At 55.0% G+C, this 18,695-nt stretch overlaps 1 protein-coding gene across 4 annotated transcripts in view; it reads left to right on the top strand.

Annotated features, from left to right (window-relative positions):
- Window positions 1–12,769, top strand: part of PSD4 (pleckstrin and Sec7 domain containing 4) — a 32,506-nt gene extending 19,737 nt beyond the window's left edge. For all 4 annotated transcript variants that reach the window (XM_061155314.1, XM_061155313.1, XM_061155315.1 and 1 more), the window contains exons 11-17: window positions 703–746; window positions 1,104–1,264; window positions 2,218–2,288; window positions 2,381–2,544; window positions 3,255–3,399; window positions 3,648–3,791; window positions 5,864–12,769. In XM_061155314.1, coding sequence (XP_061011297.1) covers window positions 703–746; window positions 1,104–1,264; window positions 2,218–2,288; window positions 2,381–2,544; window positions 3,255–3,399; window positions 3,648–3,791; window positions 5,864–6,121 — 987 coding nt within the window. In that variant the 3' untranslated portion in view covers window positions 6,122–12,769. The remainder of the gene's footprint in view (window positions 1–702; window positions 747–1,103; window positions 1,265–2,217; window positions 2,289–2,380; window positions 2,545–3,254; window positions 3,400–3,647; window positions 3,792–5,863) is intronic.
- Window positions 12,770–18,695: the final 5,926 nt, after the last annotated feature.

Raw genomic sequence — 18,695 nt, 5'->3', positions numbered from 1 at the left:
TGTGGGTGATTCATTTCCCCTTGGCCTCACTAAATTCAAGGAAAGGGCTTCCCTCATGGCTCAGATGGTAAAGAATCCGCCTGCAACGCAGGAGACCTGGGTTTAATCATTGGGTTGGGAAGCTCTCCTGCAGAGGAAATGGCTACCTGCTCTAGTATTGTTTCCTGGCAAATCTTACGGACAGAGGAGCTTGGCAGGCTATGGGCTTCTCTGATGACTCAGACGGTAAAGAATCTGCCTGCAATGCAGGAGACCTGGGTTTGATCCCTGGGTTGGGAAGATCCCCTGGAGAAGGGCATGGTAACCCACTCCAGTATTGCTTGGAGAATCCCCATGGACACAGGAGCCTGGCAGGCTACAGTCCATCAGGTCGCAAAGAGTCGGACCCAACTGGACGACTAAGCACACACACACACAGCGGGCTGGAGTCCATGTGGTCACACTGAGCACAAACAAAAGTCCAAGGAAGGACGGGGATTGGTTTGTTCACCCTTGTGTCTCCAGCCCCCAGGACAGTGCCCAGCACATGGCAAATGCCTGATTAATTGTTGCCTGCATGCATGGATCCATGGGTTGCTTGCTGCCCAAGGCAGAAGGGCAGCAACACTGGGATGGAGGTGGCAGTATGCCCATCCTACCTCTGCCAGGGTATGGGCCCCCTGGCCTGAGGCTCTCCGGCCCAGCTGTGTGTTTCTGTTCCAGGCCCTCTACTGGTCTATCCGAAGTGAGAAGCTTGAGTGGGCCGTGTAAGTGAGACCCATCTTCCCTCCCCACCCTCTCTCCTGCCCGCCCTCCTCCCACCCAGCTGAGTGGGAGAGTTCAGGGTCCCGGACAGTGCTCCCCTCTTCATGGGTGGAGCCAGAGGCAGAGCATCAGGCCGGTTTCAGAGAGGGTGCAGGGGGGCATGTAACACCTGGAGGAGCCAGAGGCCATGAGGGCTTAGGGATGAAGGAGTTGATGGGCTGACCTTGCAGGAGGGCTTCTTTTAGGGGGTCCTGAGGTGTGGCTGCCCAGCAAGAGAGAGGGTGGGGTCCTGAGGCAGGGGTGCCTCCTGGTGGCCTCTGCCCATTCAAGCAGCCCCAGCCCGATTCTCTGATGCCCAGGGATGAAGAAGACGCAGCCAGGCCCGAGAAGGCCCGGCCGTCTCCCCCGGCTGGCAAGATGAGCAACCCTTTCCTCCAGCTGGCCCAGGACCCCACGGTGCCCACCTACAAGCAGGGTTTCCTGGCCCGGAAGATGCACCAGGATGCCGATGGCAAGAAGAGTGAGTGTCTCCCTGCTGTCGGGCATCTGTCTACCAGTGTGTGCAGAGAGACGGCATGGGTGGAGGACGGGCAGTCCTTTCTCAATAGTGACTGTAAGCTCGGGGCTGGGGGTGAGGGAGTTGATGCAGAGATAAGACAAACCTATGGATCCCCCGCCCCCTGGGCCTCTGTGCTAAGGTGGGAATCAGACAAACAAGGCAGTGTCTGGGATAAACAGAGGAGCTAGCTACATGGTGCAGGGAGGTCTCGAGTGGGTATGGGGTGTGGGGGAGGGTGAGGCTTCTGTTTTTGTTTTGGGGGTAGAATGTGGGAGACAGGATAGTTAAGGTTTCTGGGACATGATGGTCTCTGAGCTGAACCTTGGAGGAAAAGAGGGTCTGGTTATTTGCAGAGAGATCCCCACCAGGAAAAGAGCACAGGGTGGGGTGTGTGAGAAAAAATGGCGCGAGGTGCACTGGGCTTCATTCTGCAGACCGTTGAGGGCTCTGGAGCAGGGAGCCACATGACCAGAGCAGGAGTGGGATCCCAGATGGATGGGGCTGTGGTGACCAGCTAGGGGACTGGCATTTGGTTGTGAGAAGCCACATGAGCAAGGCCAAGAGGTGACCATGGGGAAGTAGGCCTTCAGCCCTAGCTTCTGAGCCCCTGTGTCTCTCTGGATGGGACTAGAAAGAGGTCCCAGAAGAGCTGTGCTTGTGGGTGGGCGTGTTTGAGGGAGGATGGACTGGGTGAGCACCTACTTGTGTTGTTATTCGTAAGTAGCTCTGTTTTGGTATGTAAGCATGATTGCCCATGTGTGTGAGACACAGTACTGCCTGCTTGTGATCTGTTGTGTTTTGTTGTGTTTCTGTGCACCCTGGGGAGGGACTGGCGGTGGTGAGATGGTGTGCATCTGAGGGTGTCGATGTGTGGGGGGATCATCACCCACCTTCCTGTTCTGCTTCCCGGGTAGCGCCGTGGGGTAAGCGCGGCTGGAAGATGCTCCACACCTTACTTCGAGGGATGGTCCTCTACTTCCTGAAGGTAGGGAGGGTGTCTGCACCCCTGATGGGCCGTGTGGGAGGGTGGGCAGCTGATTGAAACCTCTTTTCTGAGCCCCTGTTGCCCTGTGGCAGGGAGAGGACCACGGCCTTGATGGGGAGAGTTTGGTGGGGCAGATGGTGGACGAGCCGGTGGGGGTGCACCACTCACTAGCCACCCCCGCCACGCACTACACCAAGAAGCCTCATGTCTTCCAGCTGCGCACGGCTGACTGGCGCCTCTACCTCTTCCAGGCACCGTGAGTCGGGGGTGGGGATGAGCGATAGCAAGGCCCTAGCTTTCCTCCTGTGAACTTCTCATCCTCTGATGGGTGCTGGCCCTACCCTGGAGGGAGGTGCAGGCTTGACCTGAGATGTTTCACTGGTTGGCCCCAGATACACATGAAGTGTGGGGAGCGGGGAACTTCAGGCTACCATCCCCTGCCCTAAGCCCGTTTCACCCCTGGGACCACCTCTTCCTTGAAAGTTGGACTAAGCCGCCAAGTTCCAAACAGAGGATTCCAGGAAGCCATGAACACTTGATCATTTTTTGGCATTTGATATAAACTGTATTGGGCTTCCCTGGTGGCTCAGTGGTAAAGGACCCACCTGCCAATGCAGGAGACTTGGGTTCGATCCCTGGATCAGGACGATCTCCTAGATAAGGGAATGGCAACCCACTCCAGTATTCTTGTCTGGAGAATCTCATGGACAGAGGAGCCTGGCAGGCTACAGTCCTTGGGGTCCCAGAATTGGACACGACTGAGTAACTAAACATTAACTCTGTTGCCTTCCCAGATTTGCCTCTGTTGGGTGAGAAAAACCACCAGCAGAGGGGTCAGCCACCTCAGCTAGTGGCAGGACTTCTGGCTTTTGTAGCTGGGTGGCTGTGCTGACCACCGGAGGCTGGAGGGCGGGGGTGGGCTAGCACTCTGCGGTCCAAGGAACAGACCGCTCTCTCTGCCCACAGCACTGCCCAGGAGATGACTTCCTGGATCGCGCGCATCAACCTAGCCGCCGCCACGCACTCGGCTCCGCCTTTCCCCGCTGCGGTGGGCTCCCAGCGCAAATTCGTCCGGCCTATCCTGCCCGTGGGCCCAACCCAGGGCTCCCTGGTAAGACCTGAGCTGAGGGAGGGGCGGGATGTGGTGGTGCGATACACCCTGGAGGACTAGAAGGGAGATGAGAAGCTATGCACCAGGCCTAGGAGAAGTGGGGGACGGGGGCTGGGCTGAACATCTGGGCCCCTGGGTCAGGATGGAGATGTCCTCCTGGGCTCAGGAACAGAGAGGGGACGTCTTGGGATGGTGGGGACAGAGAGGGAGGGCTTGAAACAGCTCTCCGCACTGCCTCCCGCTCCCAGGAGGAGCAGCATCGATCCCACGAGAACTGCCTGGACGCAGCCTCTGACGACCTGCTGGATCTGCAGAGGAACTTACCCGAGCGGCGAGGCCGCAGCCGGGAGCTGGAAGACTACCGCTTGCGGAAGGAGTACCTGGAGTACGAGGTGAGGTCCCTGGGTCTCACCCTCACCCTCCGCCTGGGCCCTCTGCCGCCCTCTCATGGCCGTGGCCGTCCCTGCAGCCTTGGCTCCCCGCCGCTCAGGGCAGGGGGAGGGGCTTGGGTGAGAACTCCAGCCCTGTGTGAATGGTCTACACACGCGAATGTGTGCACACGCCTGCACAAGTGTGTGTGTCCCTGTGCACTCAGGCCACTTCACCTCTTGTTCTGGGAACACAGCAGCTGCTTGTCTGGTAACACTCGTGTGTATGTGTGTGTGTGTTGCTCTGTCTTGCCCCCCAGCCAGGCTCCCTTGTCCTTGGGATTCTCAGGCAAGAATACTGGAGTGGGTTGCCATTCCCCTCTCCAGGGGATCTTGCCAACCCAGGGATCAAGCCTAGGTCCCTTGCTTTGCAGGAAAATTCTTTACCATCTGAGCCACCTGGGAAGCCCAACTATTATTTTATATATATGTGTGTGTGTGTGTGTGTGTATGTATACACACACACACACACACACATACACACACATATATATAATTTTCTTGGCCACACCTTTTGGCACATGGGATCTTAGTTCCTGACCAGGGATCCAACCCATGCACCCTGCGTTGGGAGTGCTGAGTCTTAACCACTGGACCGCCAGGGAAGTCATGGAAAAACTATATTTTAACAGAATTATTTCCCCTCATACCTACCTAATACTATTATAATAGGCAGTATTTCTGAAGCTTGTTGCATGGATTGTCTTATTTAGTCATCCAGCTACTCTGGGGTAAGGACACTAATCCTCATTTTACAGATGAGGAAACTGAGGCACAGAGATTAAACTTGTTCATACCTGATATACTTGCATGAGACCTGATCACATTCATGCCTCATTCATAGCCATAACTAAGGAATGATCTTTATTAGCTCTCTGATTGATGTTGAAATATTTTCCTCACTCCACCCCCAATCCTGCACCCAAATTCAGCAGGAGGGTGGGTGAGGGGCAGTGTGATAACAAAGGAGGGCAGAGGCCACCCAGAGGCGGAGAGGGGAGCAAGCGTCAGTGTCACCTCCTGTCTGTGCCCACCAGCCTTGCACTATCCTCTCCCGCCCTTTCTAGCTCATCCTCTTGGGGCATTGGCTGCGTCCATGGCCGTGAGTGTGCCACTTCCCCGAGGTCCCAGGGCTGGCTGATAGGATCCAGCCCTGCCTGCAGCACTCCAGCCATTCCCAACCACTGACCAGCCTTTTGCTGGGACCTTTAGCAAGGCCTTGACCCTCTCTGGTGGGCTTCCCTGGTGGCTCAGATGGTAAAGAACCTGCCAGCAATGCAGGAGAACCTGGGTTCGGTCCCTGGGGCAGGAAGATACCCTGGAGAAAGAAATGACAACCCACTCTAGTATTCTTGCCTGGAGAATGCCATGGACAGAGGAGCCTGGTGGGCTACAATCCATGGGGTCATGAAGAGTCATAAAGAGTCAGACACGACTGAGCAACTAACACTGACCCTCCCTCTTTATAAAGCACAGTGATGACTCCTACCAGCCTCCCAGGGCCGGGATGAGGACCCAGTGGGCTGGAGGGTGGGAAAGCTCTGAGTAAACTGGGAACTGTATCTGAAGGATGCTAGTTACGGGGGCCCGAGGAGTGTTAAGCAGATGAGGGTACTTAGCGTCATGCTCTCCAGATGCCAGTTGTTAAAATGCTATTCAGACTCAATGAGGGCTGTGTACAGATGTGTGCTGTTTGTGTGCGGTGCTGCACAGATCTCTAGCCTAGTGGGTTATGGATCTTTTAGTGTCTCAGCGACGTAACGTGCTCCAGAGATGTTAGTTACAGCACCAGGCAGTGTTGGCTGTATCGAACAGGGCCAGGCCGATGGGTGTAACTCTAAGATAGCCGGGGAAGGACAGGATCTGCTGAGATCGTTGTCCATGGGAATGCTAGTTGTTGGCCCAGCCCTCTTTCTGCAGAAGTCTTTGTCCCTGTAACATCATTCGGTGTGATCTGTCTGTCCCTCACCATCCCAGCCCCCTCCCGACCTGGAACTGGGGTGGTGCTGAGGCAGTGGGACCCATGTGTGTTCCAGAAAACTCGCTATGAGACCTACCTGCAGCTGCTCGTGGCCCGTCTGCACTGCCCGTCAGAAGACCTGGACCTGTGGGAGGAACAGCTGGGGAGGGAGGCTGGAGACCTGCAGGAGCCCAAGCCCAGCCTGAAGAAGTCCCACTCCAGCCCATCGCTGCATCAGGATGAGGCCCCCACCACAGCCAAGGTCAAGCGCAACATCTCGGAGCGCAGAACCTACCGGAAGATCATCCCCAAACGGAACCGCAATCTACTGTGAAGCCGGGGCCACCTCACCAACTCCCCCCCGCGACCTGGGCCTGCGGTGGATTTGGGATGAAACCCTAGGAAGAGCCTTATATCAGCGGGTCCCTGCTGAGGATGGGGCCCTGCCTCTTCCCCGTGGAAGGATACCCTAGTGTGGTCCCCCACCTTCGCTCCCTCGCACACCACACTGGAGTTCTGACACTGTTGCCCCCACCCCGGCTGCTCCCAAGAGAGGACAGAGGTCAAGGACTTGACTCAGCTGCCACAGTTCATCCCATTCTACCTTCCATCCCTTCAGAAGCCACAGAAGACACCTTTCCTGGACCTGGGGGATTTCTTAGCTCTCTGTTTGAGAGTCAGAGGCCCCGCGAGCTCCCCCATCCTCGGGGACAAAGACCAGGGCAGCAGAGACCTCGGCATAGACAGGCTAGGGGAGCTGCTGCGCTGGGAGCGGTCTTGCTCTGGAAATCAGGTGACTTGCTGGAAGAGGTCCTGGGAGACCCCAGCTGGGCCCTGCCCACTGCGGAGAACAGCATTCTGGGCAGGAGCAGAGACTCGGCAAGTTCAAGGGCTCAGTGAGGCTGGCTCTGGGGCCCCCTGCCTTTGTCTGGTCTTCCCTACATCCTGCACACAGAGGGGGCAGATGAGGGAGGCTCTGCCTCCCATGGCCAATGGCTGATCATCAGAGTGGAACCAACGGTGGTCAGCGAGGGCCGGAAGGGGTGGGGGCGCCCAGAGCTCAGTGGAGAGCCCTGCCACAAGGGCCTTTGCCTCCCCAGAGCAGGGAAGGAGGTGCTCCAGGTTCAGGGAGGCTAAGGGTAAGAGGTGGTGATGCATGCTGTGTTCCCTGGGGGCTCTGGAGAGTTGTGAGGGGCGGTGAAGGCCTGGCTCCCTCCCCACACACCCCTCCCCTGGAAGCTCCAGGACTCACTCAGGGACCCCTTCCCTGCCCCAGCTTGCTCCCAGGGGCCCTTGCCACCCTCCCTGGGAAGCCCCCTTGTGCTCCCTTTGGCTGCGTCCCAGCTGGGCTGTTCACCGGACACTCGAGGACCCGAGGCTCTGCCTGTGGGAAGGAGGCCGGGCCGCCAGGCAGCCACCATTGTCTCTGTTCAGCCAAGTGTGAGACCCGGCTGCCCGCCAAAAGGGGCCTCTCGCTACCCGCCTGCTGGCTGACGCACGCACGGCCTCTCCAGCCTTCCTGCTGCCCTGCCCTCCCCTTCGTGCTTGTAACCAGCCCTGGGGCCTGCAACTCCACCGGGTGGGGCTGGCACTTGAGGGTCACCAACAAGTGTCTGCCCGTGGCTGGGCCACACACCCAATGGGTGCACAATAATACAGACCAGTGAAGAAGGAGGTGTGTACCAGTGAGGGGCGTGGGAGGGGCAGGCAGCTCTGGGCAGCTGAGGCCACCTGCAGGGTGGCAGGCCGGGTTCCCTTTGCCGTGTGTGTGCATGTGCGTGTCTGTGTGGGTCTGTGTGTGCATGTATGTGTCTGTGTGTGTGCATGTCTGTGAACGTGTGTGTAGCACGCTAATCGTGTGCAGGAGTCACATAGGCTGTCACAGCAGGAGGGGACTTCAGAATCATTGATTCATCTGCTCATGGGTTCATTCTTTCATTTCTCCAATAATGTTAAGTACCTTTATGGGCCAGTACTATGAGATTCAGGCATGAATCCAGCATGTCCCTGGCCTCCAGGAGAGGACCATCCTGTTCTCTGGTGCCCAACTGGCAGTATAGAGTGGCCCTGGAGGCATTCCCATCCTATGCCCAGGAATCTGGATCCAGTAGGTCTGGGTCAGGGGCACCAACAGTATTTTTAAGGCTCCTTGGGCCACTCTGATGGTTGGAGGCCAGTTGTCTCATTTGATTGGGGTGGTAGACTAGCGCCGTGTGCACGTGACTTGGCCCACAAGTGATGCTTACAGGCTGAACCACCGTGAGTGGGTTATTTGACCTCACTGACCTGTATCCTTATTTCCAAAACCAGAATAAAAGGCAGAGGCTTGTTGGCGTGCTTGCATGTCTATGACGCTTCCATGCTTCTTTGCTGTCGTAGAACTTGTACCTCCCTTTCACCTGGGCACAGAAGGTCTCCAGAGCCAGGTGCTCCAGGCTGCTGGGGTGCCGCCTGTCCAGCTCTGCCTGAGCTGGGTTTGGCCTGGAGGCTTGATGAGCTGTTAGGCTGCGGTTATGACATGTGACCACTGGAGGGCGGGCTTACATCTCCCAAGCCTCAAGCACTAGGTGTCCGGCTGCAGCTATGCCTTTGCAAGAACAGAAGTGAGTTGGGTGTTCCTGGCCATCACCAGAACCAGGCTCTTCCATTTCCCGAGGGCCATAGTGGCCCAGGTCAGGCCTCCCACCAGGCCAGGCCTCCCACCATCTGGACAGGCAAAGGGTTGGTACTTCAATATCTTCCTTCAGTGAAATGCTTCTGCTTAGTTGCTCAGTTATGTCCGACTCTTTGTGACCCCATGGACTGTGACCCACCAGGCTCCTCTGTCCATGGGATTTTCCAGGCAAGAATACTGGAGTGGATTGCCATTTCCTTCTCCAGAGGATCTTCCCAACCCAGGGATCGAACCTGCATCTCCTGTGTCTCCTGCATCACAGGCAGATTCTTTACCCATTGAGCCATCTGGGAAGACCCTCTTGCTGCTGATGGAGAGGAAAAAGCTTCTGGAGTCACATGGGGACAGCCTAGGATTCCCTACAGAATATTGTCTCAGGGAACCTACAACAGTGAAAATTAAACTCATTTAGTTTTCACCCAGTCCCAGGCCTGCGTATGAAACAGGTCAAACCCCACGGGCCTAGACTGACCTTGTCTCCACCCTCCTTTTCCGTCCCACCCAGGAGTGGGCTGGTCCTTCCTTTGCAGGGGAAGCGACTGGACACAAGTTCTTGGGGAACAGCTCAGACTACGGAAGGCTGGTTGAAGTCTGTCCTCAATGCCTCCTTTCCCATCTAGGGAGCTCAGCTCTGCCGTGAGCCAGATGACACCCCGATGTAACCTTTTCCCTGTCTCTCAGCATCTCTGCTCCATCTGGCTTTCTGCTAATGACATTCATTTATTTGTTGTTTGGTGGGCACCAGGGAGGAGTTAAAGGTCACTAAGGCCTGAGGGCTGGGTCATTTCCTTGCGGGGCTCAGAGTCAGATGGGAACAAGAGGGCTTTGTCTGGGTTGGAGGAGCTGGACTGGAGGGTTGGAGGGGGGGGATGGGGTAAGACAGAGTAGTCAGGGTGGGCTGAGGCCAGATCGTAAAGGAATTAGTGTCTATGGCCGTACCATCCTGAACACACCCGATCTCATCTGATCTCAGAAGCTAAGCAGGCTTTGGCCTGGTTAGTACTTGGATGGGAGATCATAAAGGATTGGTGAGCAGCTCAGAAGGGTGAGTTTTGAGCAGAAGAGTGACCAGCTCATGGCTTGGGAGATAGCCTGGAAGTTTGGCTTTAAGATGCAATAATTTGACTTAGTGAGCCTAGAATAGGGTAGATAATGGCCTGGAGATGTTTATACTATGTGTGCAACTTTTCTGTAAGAAAAGAGGGGGCAGAGAGAATGACCTGGAACCTTGGGCCAACCTGGCATTCTCACACTTGGCCTCCCCTCCCTTCTTGTTCCCCTCCCCCGACCTGCATGCTGCCCTGCTCACTTATGGGGTTTACTGAATGTCACACTCTGTGTAATGGCCCCTCCTCATCACCTGCTCTGCCAACACCTTTGTTATTGTTCAGTAGCTAAGTCATGTCCCACTCTTTGCGACCCCATGGACGGCAGCACACCAGGCTTCCCTGTCCACCACCAACTCCCAAAGCTTGCTCAAACTCATGTCCATTGAGTCAATGATGCCATCCAACCATCTCATCATCTGTTGCCCCCTTCTCCTCCTGCCCTCAGTCTTTTCCAGCATCAGGGTCTTTTCCAATGAGTTGGCTCTTTGCATCAGGTGGCCAAAGTATTGGAGCTTCAGCATCAGTCCTTCCAATGAATATTCAGGACTGATTTCCTTTAGGATTGACTGGTCTCATCTCCTTGCTGTCCAAGGAACTCTTACGAGTCTTCTCCAGCACCACAGTTTGAAAGTATCAGTTCTTTGACACTCAGCCTTCTTTACAGTTGAACCCTCACATCCTTACAATAACACTTTTGTCCCCAACTATTCTGCATCTAACTGGCGGCTCCACCTCTACCTGTTCCCTGCCTCCCGTGGAAGGGGTGCTCCCTGCCTTTCTGGGACTATTCCCTCTCTCTCCCCAATTTTCTGCCTGCCTTAGAGCTCCCCCTTGGGGGTCCCATCTGGGTCTTGGGCCTATGCTCTACCCTTTCATTATCTTGCCTTGTAAACAACTTGAAGAATCACCATCAGAAGGAAAAAAAAAAAACCTGTGTTTGACGCTCTGCTTCCTGTAGCCGAGACCCACAGATGTGTAGTCTTTGCCAGCTGTTTTGCTCCCTCACCTGGTTCCATTCACACCTGGCACGTTGGCCTCCAGCCACCACTCTCCACTGATGACCCTCCATCACCAAAGTCTCCTCAGCCTCCTCAGCCCTTCATCTCTCAGCGACCTTTGGCCCCATCCGCCCCTTGATCTGTGGACCCTACACGAGGCCCAGTGTGACCTGCCCACTTGCTTAGCCTCTTGTGCTTCGGTTTGCTTCTCTATAAAATGGGGATAATAACACCACTTACCTCACAGGGCCCTTAAGTGAAATTATGCACGTAAACAACTCGGAACAATGCCTGGCACAGGAGGAAGCCCGGTTAGCTATTAGCACTGGCTTTGCCGGCCTTCCCTAGGCACCCTCCCGCCTCTGCCCTCAAACACAGGGTCCTTCTCCAAAGCTGGGCCTCCGCACTCGGCTCTCCCTCTGCCTGGACGTTGCGAGGGACAGATGTCAACTCAGATGGGCTTTAGCAGAAACGGACATCGTTTGGCTCCAGTAACTTGACAGTCCAGGTCAGGTTCCACACTGAGCCAGGAGCCCATTTCTCTCTTGTCCAGGGCTCCACCTCCCAGGTCTAGGGAGACAGGAGCAACCCTCTTGATACCAACACTTATGGACCAAGATGGTCCCTAGGAACTCCCAAGACTCCCTCTTCTTGGTACAAACCCAGCACACAGAGAATATCTGCTTCTCAGAAATGTTGAACTCAGGTCCAGAGTATGGTCTCTTTGAGCAACATACCTTGGGCCAGGTGCCCACCTCTGAGCCAATCACTAGGGACTTAAGGTAATCAGAGGCATCCTTCCAAGTTGGGGGTGGGGTGTGGAGGCAATGCCACCCAGAGGATGGGGGCTGTGACCAGCTGCTGAGAAATACTGAGATCTAGGACTGGGAAGAGGAAAAACCCACAGCCATCCACATACCACTTCCTCCGTGAGGCCTTCCTTGCGTTCTCCTCCCCCAGTTATTCCCTATCACATCAAAGCCAAAGTTTCTACATCCCTCCCCTGCCCTCCTCTCCAGTCTTTCCTGTCTGTCTGCTCCCAGTGGAACATAAACCTCCCAAAGGCGGGAACAAGGCAGGTTGTTTTCCATCATACTGCAGGGCCTTGTCCAAGGCCTGACTCTTGGTGTCGAAAATTATAAATGTCAAAACTTTATCCTCCCTGGGCTTCTAGTACTCCATGTTCTCCTGGCTCTTCTTCTACTTCCTTACATGTTCTTTTCCGTCTTTCCTCTGCTTGCATTGCCCCCACCCCCAGCCTTGAACTGAGCCTTTTCCCAAAGGGAAACCTCAGAGGGCTTGCCTCACTGACTTCAGGGGCACCAGAGTAACTTCTGGGAAAAACTTCCAAATCTAAGCTTTCAGCACTAATATTTTTTCGGAACTGCAGACCTGGAGTTCTGTCTGTAGGGATGTGGACCCTCAATAAATCCTCCTGGAAATAGTAAATTTTTGTACCCACCCTACCCCCATGTGTGCATGCTCAATCACGTATGACTCTTTGCAACCCCCAGGACTGTACCCCACCAGGCTCCCCTGTCCATGGGATTCTCCAGGCAAGAATATTGGAGTGGGTTTCCATGTCCTCCTCCCGGGGATCTTCCTGACCCAGGGATCAAACCTGCATCTCCTGAATTGGCAGGCAGATTCTTTGCCACTGAGCTGCCAGGGAAGCCAAATTACTGTGTAAATGTTACTTATGACCCATGAGACTGGACATGGTGTCATCTCCCCTAAACTGTCCCCCGTGTCTATGAATGATGCTGTGACAGGTCGTTCCATTGCTTTGAAAGACAACACACCAGGATTATGGGGAGATTTGAGCCAGATGGGCCTTTGCCTCACCTTGGGGTCAGGTAGAAGCTTCTGGTTTTCTGATTTCTTTGTGTCCGTCATCTGATGTGACACGGACAGTGGGGGAGGGAGGTGTACACACAGAGAGGAGCTAACTCCCTCAGTGAACGAATGAGACCCAGTAAGTGACTGTGACAGCACTTTTGCTTGGCCACCAAGAGATTCTAGGCATGTTTGCAGTTCAGGACCCATCCTTCTACCCAGTCTATATTTTCTGTGGTCCTGATGCTTTATTTCTTATTTATATTTGACTATTCATTGCATGCAGTTCCTGTGAGCTGTCTCAGATCCTCTCTGGAACAAGGTGGGGAATGCATTAATATTTAAAATAAAATAAACAAAATGTCGGCATGTGTGTGTGTGTCTTAGGTTGGAAATTCCTTAAGGGCAGGGACCATGTCTGTTTATATAGCACCTGGCACAGTGTCAAGTTGAGGCTTAACAAATGAATTTTGATGAAGACGAGAAAGAAGCTGCCTGCAAGAAGATGCAAAGGTTTTAGACCTCACCCTCCAGCCAAACCTCACCCAAATCCCCTTTTTGCAAGGAGTACCCTTCTTCAGGCTCCACCCTTCAGGCTCACCCTGTTTCTGATCATCCAGGCTCCTTCTTGTCACCCCTCCCTGTCCACACGCCCCCATCACCAACCCTGTGTGTGCGTGCATGCTAAGTCACTTCAGTCATGTCCAGCTCTTTGCGACCCTACGGACTGTAGCCCTCCAGGCTCCTCTGTCCATGGGATTTTCCAGGCATGAATACTGCCTGGGGATCTTCCCGACCCGGGGATTAAACCCATGTCTTTTATGTTTCCTGCATTGGCAGGGGGATTCTTTACCACTAGCCCCACCTGGGAAGCCCTGTCCTCACCCACATATTCTCCCCTTCCTCACACAGAGAACCTCAACCTCACCTCACTCGGGATGGCTTCACCCCCAAACACCCAGGCCACCCTTTCACCCTTTCACCCAGTGTCCCAGCCCCGCAGGCCCATCCCCAGCTGGGCGGCAGCGCGTGGTGCTGGGAAACACCACCTCTGGCCGAGTGTTTGAGGTGCTGTCCCCTCGCGTGTCTTGGCCCCTTGGGGGCCTCCAGCCAGGCAGGGACCCGACAGAGGGAGGGGAGGGGATAAGCTGCTTCAAAACTCCAGATGCAGCAGTTAAAAAGAGGACAGAGGCAATGATCCTTCAAATTGCCACATCTGTATAATCTGCCTTTTATTTTCTGCTTCATGAAGTTTTATTTCCTATTATTTATTCACCTCCCCGCCCTCCCCTCCCCCGCCTCCGCTCTTCCTTAGCAGGCGACATGCTCAGATGGGCCCCCGAGCCTCAGCCTGGGTCTTGGCCCACCCCACCCCTCCCCCACCCCGGGCTGGCTGCTGGGAGAAGGCACCTGCTCCCCCCACAGTGACTCCCTCTCCTCCCCCAGTCACTACGTTTCAGCCCCCAAACGCCCCTCCCTCCACCCTCCAAGTAGAGCTGGGTGGAAATGTACATGGGGAACAGGTCATGGAGGTGAGGCCTGTCCCCAAAGCCCAGGTCACTGTCACCACCCTGAGCCAGAGTTTAGGGGGTGGAGGAACCCAGGAGATAAAGACGTGGGACTCACAGCTAGTTGGTGTCCCCATCCACCCTCCCCCCCATACCCTCCACCTGCTTCCTCTCCCGGGGCCTCCTCGACCCTCTCTACCCAACATCCCCATCCTTCTCTCATCCCTCCAGTTCTTGGACCTGTGGTCACGGAGCTAGGCTGGCCCCAGCCTGGGTCAGGGGGTTACTGAGATGGAGGGGAGGGGACCAGGCAGGACCACAAGGAGGGGATGTTTTTGGTCTGTTTTGAGGCTCTGAGCATCTCCCGAACTCCCTACCCCACTGGAGGAATAAAGATTCCTGACTCAAAGAAAGACCCAGGCTGTCTGATTCTAGTTAATCATGGTGGTCGGGGGTGGAGGGGAGGCTGGCCCTCAGTTCCTGCAGTGGGGTGGGAGGGCCTCTAGGACAGGGTGCTGACATTGAGTCTTCTTGCCCAGAACGCTCCCGAGCCCTCCTTGGGACACAGAAGTCAAGACAATAATCCTTCTAAGGAAGAGGGGTCAGGATGGAGGTTAGGATTTGCAGTTGGTGTTCCTAGAGGCTCCTGGGAGAAGCTATGGATGCTTGAGAAGGGCCTTGGGGTGGCGGGTGGCAGGCAGAAGGAATTTTGCAAATCTTACCCTGAAACCTGACAACACTTTATATCCCGTCTCTTCTGGCTTTTATCCCTTTCCCACCTTGCTCTACAGTGACATTTTTTTTCATGTTTGTTTACTTTTGGCTGTGTCCGGTGTTAGATGCAGTTCAGGTGTTGTTCATTGCAGTGAACAATGAAGTGCAAGTGGAAGTGGAACTAAATGATGGGGTCTTTGTCGCAGTGCATGGGTTTCTCTCTAGCTGTGGTGCTTAGTTGCCCCTCCACACATGGGATCTTAGTTCCCTGCATGCATGCTGCATGCTAAATGAATTCAGTCGTGTCCGACTCTTTGTGACCTTATGGACTGTGGCCCACCAGGCTCCTCTGTCCATGGGATTCTCCAGGCAAGAATAGGGGAGTGGGTTGCCATGCCCTCCTCTAAGGAATCTTCCTGACCCAGAGATTGAACCCATGTCTCATCCGCCTCCTGCCTTGGTAGGTGGGTTCTTTACCACTAGCACCACCTGGGAAGCCCTAGTTCCCTGACCAGGGCTCAAATCCGTGTCCCCTGTATTGAAAGATGGGGACGACCTTCCCACCTTCAACCAAGGAAGTCCTTAGAGTGACTTTTATAAAGGCTCTAGGCTCTGAGGTTTTTTGTTTTTATTTTGGATGATGGTGGGGTTGGAGGAGGGTAATCTCATCTCATTCATCCTTCTAGGTGCCTCTTACAGGGACAGGCACAAAGTAGGTGGTTTATGATCTACTTCCAAATGAATGAATGAATTGATGAATGTGAGGCCTACACCTTCTCATGCCTCAGCCTGTACTAACTGTGGCTGTATTTGCTTTGCTCTTTTTCCCATCTCTGCTCCAGCCTGGAATCCCCTGGAAGCCTGGCTTTCATCTAGCCAGCTGAGGCAGGACTCTAGTGCCCTGGGTGAGTGGGGCCCCAGAAGCCACTCTGCCCCTACCCCAAACGGAGACTGATTCCACATACGGAAGTATGGTGTTTGCCTGATGGAAAATTACCTGGGGAGTCTGGAAGAGAGCTTCATACCTGAACCAGTCAAATGAGTCCCATAATGCCTTTGATGACCGGGTGACTACTGATTCATGACCTTAGGGCTGGACATCATTCTGGCCAGAGCCGTGCATTTTATGGCCCAGGAAGCTGAGGATATCCCTGGGGTTGCCACCCAGGAGGTGATGGGGTGGGGACAGAGCCCCACACCCAGGCCTGGACTTTGCAGCAACGCTGTCTCCCAGGGGGTAAACCATAACTAACAGCTCCAGTGACACCACAACCTCAGCCCCTAAAATAGCTGGTGACTAGGCCTTTTCTCTCGTCATCAGCAAAGAGGGTGGTTCTGGGGAGGACATGGTTGTAATTTCAACAGGTAAAGCCTCAGTTCTCGTCAAGGTCAAGAGGCCTTACTCCCTTCCTTCTTTTTAGCATGTGTGCTCAGCCGCATCTGACTCTTTGCTACCCCCGTGGACTGTAGCCCGCCAGGCTCCTCTGTGCATAGGATTTCCCAGGCAAGAATACTGGAGTGGGTTGCCATTTCCTTCTCCAGGGGATCTTCCTGGATCAGGAATCAAACATGCACCTCCTGCATTGGCAGAGAGATGCTTTATTGCTGAGCCACCTGGGAAGCCCTCCTTTTTTACCCACATTCTTTTCCTTCTTTGCTTTGATGGAGAAATAAGTTTCCATTCAGACCAAGGGCATCCATTTATGGCTAGCATCTTTCCTGAAGCAATGTCCCCTGGTGGGTGTGTGACTGTATCGGGGGACTTTCTCTGGGCTAGGACCAATGGGGTGCACTCCCCTCTTCCCAAGGACTCCCCAGGTGACTCAGCGGTAAAAAGTATCCACCTGCAATGCAGGAGATACAGGGAATGTGGGTTTGATCCCTGGGTCAGGAAGATCCCCTGGAGAAGGAAATGGCAACCCACTCCAGTATTCTTGCCTGGAAAATCCCATGAACAGAGGAGCCTGGTGGGCTACAGTCCATGGGGTCGCAAGAATCAGACATGACTTAGCAACTAAATCACAACCACCACCTCTCCCCAGAGCGTGTATGGGGTGGGTGGGAACCAATGTTGCCCACAGCTGGGGGCCTCTACTCAGGCCTCCCTGGGAAGCAGGAACAGGACATAAGAATCGGGGCTCAATGGAGGAATGCGGTGGAGGGGAATGTGAGTTCCCAGGCCTGGGCTGTTAGTGAAGTGACGAATGCCCCCCTCCTGGCAAAAAAGCAAACACATCTAAAACAAACAAAAAGAGTTATTTGTAAATGAACGCGGCTCTCATTCAAGGATGGGCCCTTGGATTTGAGGCAGCAGGCGGGGCTGTGTGTGCACACACGCGTATGGGCCTGGGCTCCCCTTACATGGGGGAGGATGCCTTGGCTAGGGAGGAGGGGGAGGGAAAGAGGGGGAGTCTGAGACGAGGGGGGACCAGGAGGCACGGTGGGGGGAGGGTGTTGGCTTCACGCTGGTACTAGTGTGATTTATCCCTAATGAGTTCTCAGCACATGGCTGCTCCCGGCTCACTCCGGGGGCCAGCGCAGCCTCCCGCGGGCCCCAGCCCGCCCCCCACTCCAGAACAGCATCCACTCGCTCAGAAAAGAGCCAATTTCCACACTGCACAGTCCGCTTCACTCAAGGGGAAATCACATTTCCCTGGGAGAGCCGGAGGCAGCGCTTCACTCCCCAGCCTGGCCGGCTGCCACCGGGCACAGATGTGGAAGAGTTGGGCTCCAGCTTCTCTTCTCCCCCCAAAACAAAGCCCCACACCCCGCAGACCCAGCCCTCAACCTAAGTCTCAGGGCAGCGCCTCGGCACCTGAGGTTTACCCTTTGCCGCTCAGCGAGAGGAGAAAGGGTGATACTCAGGGAGGATGCTGGCCGGGAGGGGACCAGCCTTGCCTGCTTTCTGCAGCTTCATCCAGGAAGCCAGGCACCTGGTTTTGCTTGAGGCGCTTAGAGATGTGGAGGTGGGGTTGCTGGTTGCATGTGTGTGTATGTACGTGTGCATGAGAGCAGGGAGCAGTAGGGAATCAGTATCTGCCATCAGGAGATAAAGACCTCCAGCATCTGTATCCCGAGTGCCCCCAGAGCTAGAGGAAGAGGAGAGAGTAGAGAGAAGAGAAACAAACCAGAAAGGAAAAGAGGGAGGGAGGAGAAATGCTTGCGGCGTTTTCTGAGCAGATGCGGGACCTCTAAGTCCTCACGAATATTCACTGGAGACACAAAAGGTCTCGCAAAGGAATAATTGCTTCGGACTCCCGCAGAAGAGGGACTGGAACAGGATACTAGAAGAGGTGAGAAAAGGAAGGAGAAAGAGATGAGGCAGGTAGAGAGAGGAGGCAGCCCTTGTGGGACGAGATGCTTTCACTACCATCACAGCTGTGGGCAGCGTGGCCGGTCACTCCACGTCTGAGGGTGACATGCAAGCTGGGACAGAGGAACCATCAGATCCCTGGCTGGTGGAGGTGCTTTATGACCCTAAAAGCTGAAGGAGGGCGGCCAAGGGGTGGCCTGGGGGAGACTTGGGGCGGAGCATGGAGGCTCAGCTGGTATTCTCCTCCGGTCCCAGCACTCCTTCCCCACCTGCAGGCTAACCTCTGGGTCCTTCATCCAGGACTGTCCCCACATTGGGTGTGTGTGGCCGTGCCCCAGGCGGCCATGAAACTCAGTACCTCGCCACAGAGCTACAGGAGCCTGAGGTCTCTGCAGAAACCCGGCCACACCCTGCTATTCAAGGCCTTAGGTTAGGATGCAGATTCAGCCTCAGATTAGAGTTCAGGCTCCTCTGAATGACCTTGAAAAATCCAGGCACCTCTTGCTCCCAGTTTCCCCAAGTGCGAAATGAGGCCAACATTCAGAATCGGAGACAAAAGTGGTCCTCGGGGTCAAAAAGAGTCGGACACGACTGAGCGACTAAACAATAATGCCAAGAATATTAAAGAAGTGACAGGAGGGCTCGGAACCAGCCTGGGGGCTGGCCTTAGAGCAGGACTCCCACCTACCTCCACCCCCAGGCCATGGGGCAGGAGCCAGAGGGTCACAGCAGCTCCAGCCCACCTTAGACAGATGG

Source organism: Dama dama, chromosome 11 (assembly GCF_033118175.1).
Source record: "Dama dama isolate Ldn47 chromosome 11, ASM3311817v1, whole genome shotgun sequence".
Taxonomy (NCBI): domain Eukaryota; kingdom Metazoa; phylum Chordata; class Mammalia; order Artiodactyla; family Cervidae; genus Dama; species Dama dama.
Note: the sequence above shows the minus strand (reverse complement) of the source record. Positions and strands in the feature narration are given on the sequence as shown.